The following is a 12,176-nucleotide window of genomic DNA, read 5'->3' on the forward strand; positions in this document are numbered from 1 at the left end:
TAAAATTAAAATTGGTCTGTTCTCCATTAGCCAGATGTTGGTGTTGGAACAATATAATGCATTGCTTAACAGTAGGAGGCACCCACCAGGCTAATTTATGGGATGAGGAATGTTAAGGCCAATCAAATGATCTAATTGTTTCAACAGTGCTAAAGGATTTATAATAATCTTCAAGATCAAGGCTGTGCTAATCTGAACTTCCCCTTTCCCACCTCCACCCCCTGCTTTCTTCTCCCCCTCCAAGCAGTTATATGCTATTGTGCTTGCCAAGTTTAAGTTGCATAGGAAGCAGTTGAAGTGGGGGCTTGGGTTCCAGTCCCAAGGTAAGATTACATACGAAAATCAGTGGGGGGTCTTTCCATAATTACCCTTTGTGCATTTTGTAAAACTACTGCTGAGCTGGGAATGACTGACAGCCTTGACTCAAGGGAGGTTTGGCGGGGAAAGTTTGTATTTGTAAGGCTGGAGTAGAATTGTACAGAGAGAGAGCCGGAGGGGATCAGAGGATCAGGGCACTGACGTAGCCAGTTCTCCCTCAACCGACACACCTTCGTTAGCTCCTCAGACTGACTCACTGACACGAACCTGGATGACATATTAAAAATTCACATTAAACAATGTGCTGTGAAATGAACTTAGACAACAAGAACATATATGGCTTCCCGGATTTGTTTATTCCAAGCCCTGAAATGCACAGAGGGCAGTGTGATGGATGAGGGATGTCAAGCTCTATATGACGATCACTTACACAGAGAAGGCGTCTGTGTCCCCATAACATTGCACTGTTTGGTTAGATTAAAAGTGAAGTACAGATATGTGCAATTTTGGTTTTTCCTCCAGTGCATCCAACTTGCTGATTTTTACAATTATCGTAAATAAAATATTAGCTTTCTAATGCGCAGGAAGATTTTTAGCTTTAGTTAAAAAAAAAAAAAAAAAGAACAGAAAGGAAGGGAAGACAGAGTTTTATCTCAGCCTTTATGGTGGGGCTAATGTTTGCCAAACCATTAACAAGTTAATGTGCAAAATCCCGAGGTGTGAGGGTGAGTGTTATTGTCTTGGCTTTATAGACTGCAGTGGAGAGTACTTAAAAGTTGTATGCCAGGCAAGTAAATCAGCTGGGGATTGGATTTCATGAGGCGAGGGGCCCTTTATCTATAACACTGTGATTAAGAAGGGTAAAGACACAGGATAAGAAGACCATGAGGAGGGAAGGTGTGAGGAATAAGCAAGACTGGTGAGAGCCATGCCACGTGGAATACGAGAGTCATAGGTTCCCTTTAGGATTAGAGTCGACTTTACACAGGACAGGGAGGAGATCTTGGGATGCTGCCACAGGCTTCTGTTTACCAGCCTCCAGGCTTCGCTGGCACCACTAGGAAAACACAATACTTTTGTTCTGGTGTGAGTTGCCTGGACATCAGCATTCATTTTTGGGGGGCCGTAGAGGTGGGATTGTTGGGGGAGGGGAGGGTGAAGGAGAGGGGAGCTTCCTTTCTCTATATCCTAATCCATATTTCCTAATTGATCTTGTTTCTCTGTGAGCATTGGTTTCCTCATCTGGAAAATAATTTAACTTTGGGGAAGATTAAATGAGGCACTGCCCACAATAGAACAGGCATTCATTCCACATCCATTTCCCTTTCTCTCTTTTCAAAAACCTTCAGGGATTTTTAAATGACATACTGCCTGAGTCATCAGCAAAGGAGGTCAAGGCACACAGTTCCTCTGCTGGGGTTTGGTTCTCAGGAGAGCCCTTATGCTGGGGACCTCAGCTGCTGCAGAAGAAAGGGGTAGAGGCAGCAATAGCTTCAGCTCTTCACTCCCAACTCCCTAGGTCAGCAAGTGGGCCTCCTCACTCAGCTCCACAAAAGGCATGGTGGGGACCAGCTAATTAGGGCTCACACAAAGTCCAGCAAAACAAAGCCCAGATAAGGGCATGAGGCAACCATAACTTTGTCCTGCTTTTTTCACACAAGACTGCCCATTTTCCAAAAGACAATTAAATTTGTTCCTGGAGACCATAAATATCAACACGTGCAATCACCAGAAGGTTCTGGACTAGGGTATTTTCAGACCTGTGTTTAGGTACCTGCCTTGAGCTGTGTTCTCCTCCCTCTCTCCCCTCCTCCTTCCCAGAGAGTGGCAGTAAGGTAGAGATGATTGATGGGTAGCTCTAACAAACTGCAAATTTGAAGGGGAGGTCCACACCAAAGTCACTGTTCCCATCCCCATCTGCTGAGAGGGGGGCAGTTATATTCTTAATAAACCTGCCCCATAGACAGACTTCTGTGACAAGAGAGAAATAGGAAGAACTTGCTTCTCTTTCCTTTCTCTGGTTAAAGGTGTTTGACTCTTAAGATCCTCATCTTTCCTTTCTCTGATTAAAGTTTCTTGACTCTTAAGATCCTCATCTTGGCAATTTTCTACATAGAGTTTCCATTAAATGACAAGCTTGGACAACGGCTTCAAATAATATGACTTGAGGAACTTAGTTTAAGAAAGCATAATAACTTTGCCTGGATTGCAAAGTATTTAGGTGATGAGTGATTTGAAATAATGATAGCTTTAGTTTACCACATCAGATTTGGTGACAGCTTGTGTGTTCTCATGTGTTGATATTTGCCATCAGTATGAAAGTGCGTGTGGGCTATTTTGTGCATGACGCAGGGTCCACGTGGCAAGTGTGGGAGTTGCGGATGGGATGGGTGGGTGAACCGTGTCGTATGAAAGAAACTGTACCCTGACTGACTTAATTATTTGCAAGGGTGGTTTAGAAAAGTAATTTCCTTCAATCATTCAGATCCAAAGTACTTATCTTGTGAACACCCACCTTCCCATTCATGAAAGCATGACTTCTTTTTCACTCAAAAGCCTACTTGTTCCTGGCAAGAGAGGTGAAAAATCAGTGGCTTCTAGGACTGTAGCAAATAGAAAAGCAGCGGTTTTACCCATTTACCCATCCATCAGTGATTGTTTATTTTTGCAACTCGTTTGATAGTAGCTAGAGAACATGCAGTTTAAACATTCACCAAGCAAATTCTTTGAAATTTGATTCAAATATTTAAGAGGATACCCTCACTGCAAGAACAACCCTACATTCAATTAAAATTGAAAATCTGCTGTCTGCTCACTTCAGTTAAAATCTAAGATCTTGTCCTCAAAATAAGGTCGATTCTGGTACACCTCTTATGTTGGGGTTGCTTTCTTTGCCTTTCAACAATTAGTCAAGGCCGGGTGCGGTGGCTCAAGCCTGTAATCCCAGCACTTTGGGAGGCCGAGATGGGCGGATCACGAGGTCAGGAGATCGAGACCATCCTGGCTAATACGGTGAAACCCCGTCTCTACTAAAAAATACAAAAAACTAGCCGGGCGACGAGGCGGGCGCCTGAGCTGAGAGCCGGCCACTGCACTCCAGCCTGGGTGGCAGAGCAAGACTCCGTCTCAAAAAAAAAAAAAAAAAAAAAAAAAAAAAAATTAGTCAAAACTGCCAAGTGCTGGAAGGAGTTCCTATTCTCATGCCCCAGTGGAAAATAAGCAAATTCCTACCCTCCTTTGTAACCTGAGCCAGGGTCTACCACCAGCCTTTGTGTTTCACTAAGTTACTTGTTTACAGCTGGGGCATGAGGACTGGTAAATTCAGGTTGCTGTTTAGCCAGTACACACTACTATAGCCATAGCCATAGCCATAGTAGAATATCCTAATATTTTCCCACTGGCTGATAAATAGCTGTTCTCTGAGCCCCTTGGGCACCCCTCCCCACCCTCTCTTCCGGCGACCTGGACCACCCCCATGATATAGCAACTGAAGGGTCAACATGTGGCACAGCTGGGGCCTTCAGGGAAACTGGGTTGATTGTTCAACCCCCTTTCGCTCCCAGTTGTTAACTAATTTGAATATCATTCCTGGCTTACATTCATCATGCTGAAAATGACTGATTACTCATCTACCTTGCTCACTATATCATGCAAACTCTTAAATGTTATGGTGACATCAATAGTCCTTTACTACTCGGGTAAAGAAGGAGCCAGTAATTAGACATTACTCCTAGGAATTTGTCTCAGTCTATGCACTTAGAGTCTTTCCTCTTATTCAACGGGGGTTTGATCCCTAGGGACACAGGCATTTATTCAACAGTTTAGAGCAGTTAATTAAAACTTCAAGGCGTCTGTAAATACAACTCTTCTTCTGCAAGTGCCAGAACACTTGGTATGTAGGCATGGTAGGAGAAGTAAAAGCACAAAAAATAAAAAATGTAGGTGGCCCCATTCCTTTCTATGTTCAGGGGATTTCCAAGCATGGGCCCAAACTGTGATGCATGAGGAGGGACCCAGGGCGGCCATGACCTGGCTCAAGTCACCTCAGCCACACTCCGATTGAACGCTCATGTCTAATTGAGGTCTGGTTTCTTCAGGGGGCTTCCTAGCAGCTGAATTCTCCTCGTGAAAAACACAGGGGCTGCTGGGTGTATAGATTATTTTTTATGTCTTCAGAAAGAAGAAACAAAAAGAATTCAAAAGTCCTGTTCTTTGCTGTTTTGCTTTTTAAGTTTGCACATCTGAATGAATATACAGTGTGTAAGACAAACTAAGTGATAAGAACATTTTCAAATGTTAAAATTTAAATGACTTTGAAGTTAAATCAGTTAAATATGCAAGTGGCCACTGCATATGAGCAGGGATTTATAGAATTAGAATTTCACATGAGCAGAGCAAAACTGGACTTAACTTTTTAAAAAGGTAACTTCAAACCAGAGGGAAAGGCTGTAGCAATTAGTGAGGTGTTTTTAAACCTGAGTAATTTAAGGGTCATTTCAAAGGAAGAAGTCCATTGGAGTCCCAGTCTTAATCGGAGATAATGTTACTTAGATATCTAGAGCAAAAATGAGACACAAACATTTCATGCTTTAAACTGTTATACAATTCCAAAAACGATTTTAAAATGAAATAAAAACAAAACTAAACATAAATGGAATTTAAAATAATAAATTCTTATTTCTTTATATTATTTTTAAAATTAAAATGATTTATTACTTTAAAATAATAAATTATTATGCGATTTTAATATTGACAGATGAGGTTTTGTTGAGAATAAATTGCCTCTTGCAGTGGGAATGTGGTGTTGCCTTCTATGATATGCATTCTTTTCAGTTCAATATTTATCACTGTAGGCTTTTGGAGTGACTCAGTTCTCCCACCCATTTTCTCCATTTAAACTCCTGAAGATCCACACTTGCATAGCACATTGTTATAGCATTTGGATTTTACTTGGTGTGAGCACATCATTTATGTATCCAAACTTCTTCTTTTCTCTTTTAGTTCTGAAGTTCAAGTAGTGTTATTTGACAAGGATGTGATTATAAATATTCAGGCAGACACAAACCCTGAAATCATATGGCATTTCTTGGTCATAATAAAAATGACTAATAGCTATAAGCTGCTTAATATAAGCCAGGCACTGTTCCAGTGCTTTATGTGTTTTAATCCACGTAACCCTCATTGCCATCTAATTTCACTGGGGTGCAAGTGAAGTCACCCCATTTGCTCATGAGAAAACTGAGGTACTGAGAATTTCCAAGGTCACAGACCTAGTAAGGGGCAAAGCCAGGATGCAAACTTAGGCAGTCTGTTTCAGAACCAAACTCTTAACCACTGTGCTCTACTTTCACAGGTAATTGTAATCCAGAATATGCCTACATTAATTTTTTATGAAATATAATAAAATGCAAAATTAAACTTTCTCCTAGAGCACAGTTAGGGCCTCTTAGAAATCATCCGTGAACCCCAGTTTGAAAAGCAAACATTCAATTATCTACTCTTAAACCCATTAATATTTCCAGGAGTCACTACAGCATAGTGTTCTTTAATCTTTAATTCTTTTTTTTTTTTTTTTGAGACAGAGTCTTTCTCTGTTGCCCAGGCTGGAGTACAGTGGCGCCTCCCAGGTTCAAGCCATTCTCCTGCCTTAGCCTCCTGAGTAGCTGGGACTACAGGCGCCCGCCACCACATCTGGCTAATTTTTAAATATTTAGTAGACACGGGGTTTCACCATCTTGGACAGGCTGGTCTCAAACTCCTGACCTCATGATCCACCCACCTCAGCTTCCCAAAGTGCTAGGATCACAAGCGTGAGCCCCTGTGCCCAGCCTAATTCTTTAAATTATAAAAATGTATCCTAAGTTTATCCACAATGACCTTAGTTAACCATAAGGTATTTTCTAAGGCCATAGCACTCTATCAGATAATTGATATGAATCCTTGTTAGTAATCAAGATGATAAAATCAAGATGATAAAAGATATGACATGTAGACACATTGAAATGTAAATATTTATACAGTCTTAACAAGGGTAATCAACTGCAGATAGGCAGGAGTCAGGGTCATTGCCTCTGATAGGAATCAGGATGAGGATGAGTATTCTGGGGTGAGTGGGGTAAGCTCTGAGAGACAGTAGGAGATTAGTGGTTGGCTGGAAACTTCAGAGGAAAGGCTGGGTGCAAAAACCCACCCAAGTCCCCCCTCCCTGGGAGTGACCACTGGCAGAAACTCCAGGAGGCAATGATCAGAAGTTGTAACTAACCTGGACTTGAATGAAAGGTTTCAAGAAATCTGGGAGTAGCAGACTGGGAAGATTCAAGAAGCTGGCATAGAAAAACATCTGAGCCTTTTGCCTTTATATATACACACACACACACACACACACACACGCACATCTGAATACTTCCTCCATTTACATGTATAAAATCATTCATTCATATATATATATATCTGAATATTTCCTCCATTTAGATATTTGTTCAAGTTTATTTCTCATTTGTCTATGTCTTCAACAGGTTCATGTTTATCATTGCTATTTACTTGTCTTAGACTGTAAATGAAGACAAAGTAGGGAGCACATAGAGCTTACTCTACACATCACAGTACAGTAAAAGACATCTGAAGGGCTTTTGAATGATGAATTAGTCAGCTTTATTTATTGTGCACTTATCATATATAATTTTTTTTTTTCAGACGGAGTCTCACTCTGTCACCCAGGCTGGAGTGCAGCAGTGCAATCTTGGCTCACAGTAACCTCCACCTCCCGGGTTCAAGCAATTCTCTTGCCTCAGCCTCCTGAGTAGCTGGGATTACAGGCTTGTCCCACTATGCCCAGCTAGTTTTTGCATTTTTAGTAGAGACGGGGTTTTGCCAGGCTGGTCTCAAACTCCTAACCTCAGGTGATCCACCTGCCTCAGCCTCCCAAAGTGCTGGGATTACAGGCGTGAGCCACTGCATCCAGCCAAATATATAAAATTCTTTGTGAGCTATGGGTGGGTGGAAGTATGAGTAACCTAGGGTCTCACTGTTTAAAAATTTCATACAGTAAGATAATGAAGGGTATACATGAATGGAACAGATAGTAAGGCCTGCCACTGAAGAGGAGGAGGGGGAGGAGGAAGAGGAGCAGTAGCAGCAGTAGCTAGGCTCTTGGGTTGTAGGGTAGAACCAGTTCCAATCTCAGCTCTACGAACCACTGTCTGGGTGTGCTTGGGCAAGATAACCTCTTCTTATCTATAAATGGGGATGATGATGATGACAGTAGTACCTGTATCATAAGGTTGTTGTGAAGACTAAACGAGACAATACATGTACCAAGTTTAGCATATCTGCTATGTAGAATCTAGCTCATCAAATGTGAACTTGCAGCTGCTGAGGCTCTGCTAACAATGACCGTGTCTGAACAAGGGTGCGCTTTCCAATTCGATCGTGCCAGAGTCACTACAGGATGTAGAAGGTGAGGAGAGAAACCCTGCAAAAGAGAAAACATTAGTTTGGTAGTGCCTGGGGTCAGCGTGTGTGTGCACCACTGCCCTCTACTGGAAGCAGTTCCCACAGATTTCTAAGAATTATCCAAGTGATTTTAGCACTCCCTTGTTTCAACATCCTGTAGTCTCCTTTGTAGAGAGCTTCACAGCCCATCTGAGATAATCTCCCTCCTTTTCTGATACTTGGAGGCAGAGGAAATCCTATTGTCTGCTAGCCTCAGCTTCTCACCTGCTTTTAACTAATATGCAGTCTGGACAGGTATTGATTTTTCTGCTTTTCTCTGACTGCACTCATCAGTCATTTTATATTACTGGAGAGTCCATTAGCAATAAAAATGAAGGATGGATGTTACAAAGCCCATTAGAGAAACTTGCTCTCTGTATCTTTGGGACCAGGAAAACAATTAAAAGCACGTCATCTTATAAACATTCTAATAGAATTATTAGAAGAGTGAATAAACCCAGGATGTGATTATCAAGGGATGAAATGAAGTCCTCCTTATTAGTCAACTAGAAGGGATTGCCCTGATGTTCCATAACATTGTAGTATGTGGGTGAGATGAAAATATTAAAACTACTAGAATAAAGGAACATTACACAACAGAGATTCATTCAGCTGTAGGCTCCCGCATAAATGAATTTCAGGGCTATGATGAAGACTCTGAGATGAGAGAAAGGAGGTGTTTAAATATAAAAGAAAGAAGTGATTATCCAATTCTGACTTGCAAATGTAGGTAAGTTGACAAAACAAAGCCGTCACTTCACTAGGTTGGGTCTAACTTGCTTCCATTGTGCAGACGGTCACTGAAATTCTCAATGAGAAAGGGAGAACAAAGCATGACCAGGCTCTAAGACTCTGATGCTTGTTGCCTGGAGAATGTAACTGATGCTGCTGCAGGTCCTCATGCTTCCTGGGTTGGCATGAGCTATGGATGTGAGTGACTAGCATCATTCTTGGCACAGGTTGGTACTCAAAAATATTAATTATCTTTCTCCTTTCCCCATGGGTGGGAGGGTGCATAGAATCGATGATTTTGAGAAGCCCATATTTCCAGTGACTATTATGCTGCATTTAACTTAATTTCCTTTTATTTTCATTAGCTTCTAAGTGTAAACAGTTTTCACATTAGGGGCTATTTGGGCGTTTATTCTCTTTAGATGATCATTGAGTGTATATTAAGTTGCCCGAGCCTCTTTGGTCCAGAAAGCCATAAATACTTGCAAAAAATCGTGTTATAGGTGGCGACATTTTTTTCAACTTTTATTTTGGGTTCGGGGGTACACGTGCAGGTTTTTAACTGGGTAAATTGTGTGTTTCTGAGGTTTGGTGTACGAATGATCCCATCACCCAGGTAGTGAGTATATACCTGACAGGTTGTTTTTCAACACGGATCTCCCTCTCTACCTCCCACCTCTGGTAGTCCTGAGTGTCCATTGTTCCCATTTTTATGTATAGGAGGCAAATTTTATGTTTTTTTCTCTTATCATAACAAGACATCAAGTTGTTTGGCATTGTACTAGTTTTTTCTACTGATTATAAAGTTGCTACATGTATGTTCTTTGGATTGCAATTTATCATCTGTAAGTAGTGTAACAGTAAATACAGAGAATAATTTTTAAAATTAACAATTCCACCTCTCTCACATATGAAGTATTTACATTTTCGATGTTCTTCCAGTCTTTATCCATATGAATGTTTACTCTTTATGTAGATTCTTGTGTTTTGTTTTTTTATTTGATGTTATTTTACATGCATTTTAATGTTACTTCATGGTAGCCATAATTATAATTTTAATGGTTGCAAAAGATTTCATTAAATATGTGTCTTTTAATTTACTTAGTCAATTATCTATAGAAGCATTAAAAGTTTTTTACCATCAAGTTTTTAAAAACCACTATAAATAATATCATCATAGTTATAAAAACAGATCTCTTTCTCCACTTGAATCTCAGTATTTCCTCTGAATAAATTCCCAGGAGTTGGATTATGATTCCTGATGTGCATGGCTAATTGTTTTCCCAAAAGATTGTGTTATTTTGCTCTACCAAGAGCAGTGGATGAGACTTCTCTTGCTTATCCTCTCAATAGCATTTGATACTGCTGACCACGCCTGCCCTCTACAAATACTGTCTTCTCCAGGGCTCTCTAGGTGCCTTTCTATTCTAGTTTTTCATCTACCTCTCCGACTATTCTTCTTTGATCTTTGTCATCCCCTCTGCCTCTATCTTTTTCTTCAATGTTTGTGTCCATCAGGGCTCAGGCCTGGGCTATTTTTTAGCGTCCCTTTGGAATATCTCATTCCTTCTACAGTGGGTTTAATTACTGTGTCACTGGTCACGTGATATCCCCTGCACATCAGACATATATCTCCAAATGCCAAGTGGGCATGCTGGTCTCCCTGTCTCCAGTCTTGTTCCCTCAAAACCATTCTTCATAATCCAGGCATAGTGGTCTCCCAACACATAAGTTGGAGCATAAAATTGAGATTCGAGACAAGAATCCCAAGACCCTTTATGGGATCTGCCTGTCCCTCTTGTGGCTCTGTGTCCCACTCTACTCTCCTGCCCTTTCCTTGTGTGTGCCATGACTTCATCTTACCTGTCTTCCTATCCACACTCTTCTTCCAGCTCTTTGTCTGATTGACTCCTACTCGTCCTTCAGGTGTCAGAGAGGCCGCTTTCCCTGTTAATGTTCTCCAGGTCCCTTATCCAATAATACCATTTGCTACACTTGAGGCCTGTTCATGGGTGCATCAATTTCCCAGCACCTCTGGCTTCCTTGTGCATAGGACAAGCGTTATCCTAAGTCCAGCTGACGTACTTAGTAGCAGGTGTTTGCAGAGGCTGTGGATGTGCACAGGAGCAGTGAGCATTGAGGGCACGTGGACGAGGCACTGATAGCCTCTGCTGCGGTCTATTCCTTCCACTGCCTAAATGCACTCATGTGCCCTGTTAGATTCACGCTGACCCATCCCTGATTCTGCAAGAAGGTGGTGGTGGCTCACCCCACTCTCACTTAGTTTTCCTCCCAGTTTCTTAAAAGGAAAACTTTACAGGAGGAATGCTTGTGGTCTGGTGGGACAAGCTACCATTCTTTTTTTTTTTTTTTTTTTTTTTTTACTATGCAAAGAACTTTATTAACCTTTGTTTCAAACTTGATTCCCAGGCTTCTTCGGCTTAATTAGCTGCAAAGAATGAATTTTGTATAAGCAAAAACTGAAAAGAGCTGCAGTGTCCAAGGGGCTTGGGCTTAAAAATATTAGAGATCTAGATTTTATCAGATCCATAAACAAAAATTTCTTAAAAAGCAGTCATAATATAAAATAGCAGCTCCCAGTAACTTCTTCAAGTTTTATCTTCAGAAGTTGACTCAATTCAGTTTGCCTCATTCTTGGAAGCCTCATCAAAATTCTCCACAAGATCTGGAACTTCATCATCATCATCCTCTCCAGTAGCAAGTGGTGCTTTTCCATCCACAGATTGTTTGGGCAGAGCTTCGGCCAGTCTCCTTAAACTAGTCAGACTATCTGCGCCAAGCTGATTTAAGATGCTGGGTAGCATTTCTGTCAGCTGCTTCGTCTCAGCATGGCCTGTAATGGTGAAAGTGTTCGCTGCCAGAGATGCCTGAACTTTAGGGTTGTTAAAGTGGATCACTGTTCCTTGGTTTGTAAACATATTCACCTCTTCAATACCGGAGATATTGTTTACCCCTAACTTCTTTAAGGAGAACTGAAGTTTTTTATCATCTGCTGTGGCTGTTCTATGAACCACCTTCTTCTTTCTGCGAGCAGTTCCTTTCCCACCAATGCGCACTTGTGCCTGCAGTTTGGCGAGTTTTTCCTGGTTCATGATTGTTTCTTTCATCTTGTCGGAGCAAATAAGGGGCCGCGCGGGGGACTAGGGTTGGTGCTCAGGGGGTCTCGGGTGGACCAGCTGAGATTAGGCGCACACACGCGGGGACACAAGATGGCAGCTAAAGCCAAGCTACCATTCTTGATGTTGCCCTGAGGCCATGGCTAATATTCATCTTTCCAGAAGGCAGCTTTGCTGGTCTAGGTTGCTTGCCTGGTGGAATAATCCTGAAATTTACCTCTGAGGATCTGAACTTCTGGTTGCCATGTTTTTGTCAGGCTCTCACTGCCTCTGGTGATTGTGCCTAAAGTTTAAGGAGTATGAAGCATGAATTCCCTAACTCAGTCAGTGGGAATAATGATGAACGGCCCCACTCTTCCCATCTGTTCAAAGTGTCTAAAGTATACTGTGAATCTGGAAAGATGACTGGGCCTTTTGGGGGTTTTTTGGATACTCTCAAGCTGGCAGTCTCCAGCTTGTGCAGCATCTAAAAAGTACAATGGATCCTGTAGGTATAGG

General features: G+C 41.6%; 1 protein-coding gene across 1 annotated transcript; it reads right to left on the reverse strand.

The window, feature by feature from the left end:
• Nucleotides 1-10,899: 10,899 nt before the first annotated feature.
• On the reverse strand, nucleotides 10,900-11,787 carry LOC117097098 (transcription factor BTF3). Its single transcript, XM_033234635.1, has one exon. It carries the CDS (start codon nucleotides 11,667-11,669, stop codon nucleotides 11,181-11,183), a length of 489 nt encoding a protein of 162 aa, XP_033090526.1. The 5' UTR covers nucleotides 11,670-11,787; the 3' UTR covers nucleotides 10,900-11,180.
• Between the last annotated feature and the right edge of the window lie 389 nt (nucleotides 11,788-12,176).

This window comes from Trachypithecus francoisi, unplaced genomic scaffold (genome assembly GCF_009764315.1).
Source record: "Trachypithecus francoisi isolate TF-2019V2 unplaced genomic scaffold, Tfra_2.0 Lachesis_group15, whole genome shotgun sequence".
Classification (NCBI taxonomy): Eukaryota; Metazoa; Chordata; class Mammalia; order Primates; family Cercopithecidae; genus Trachypithecus; species Trachypithecus francoisi.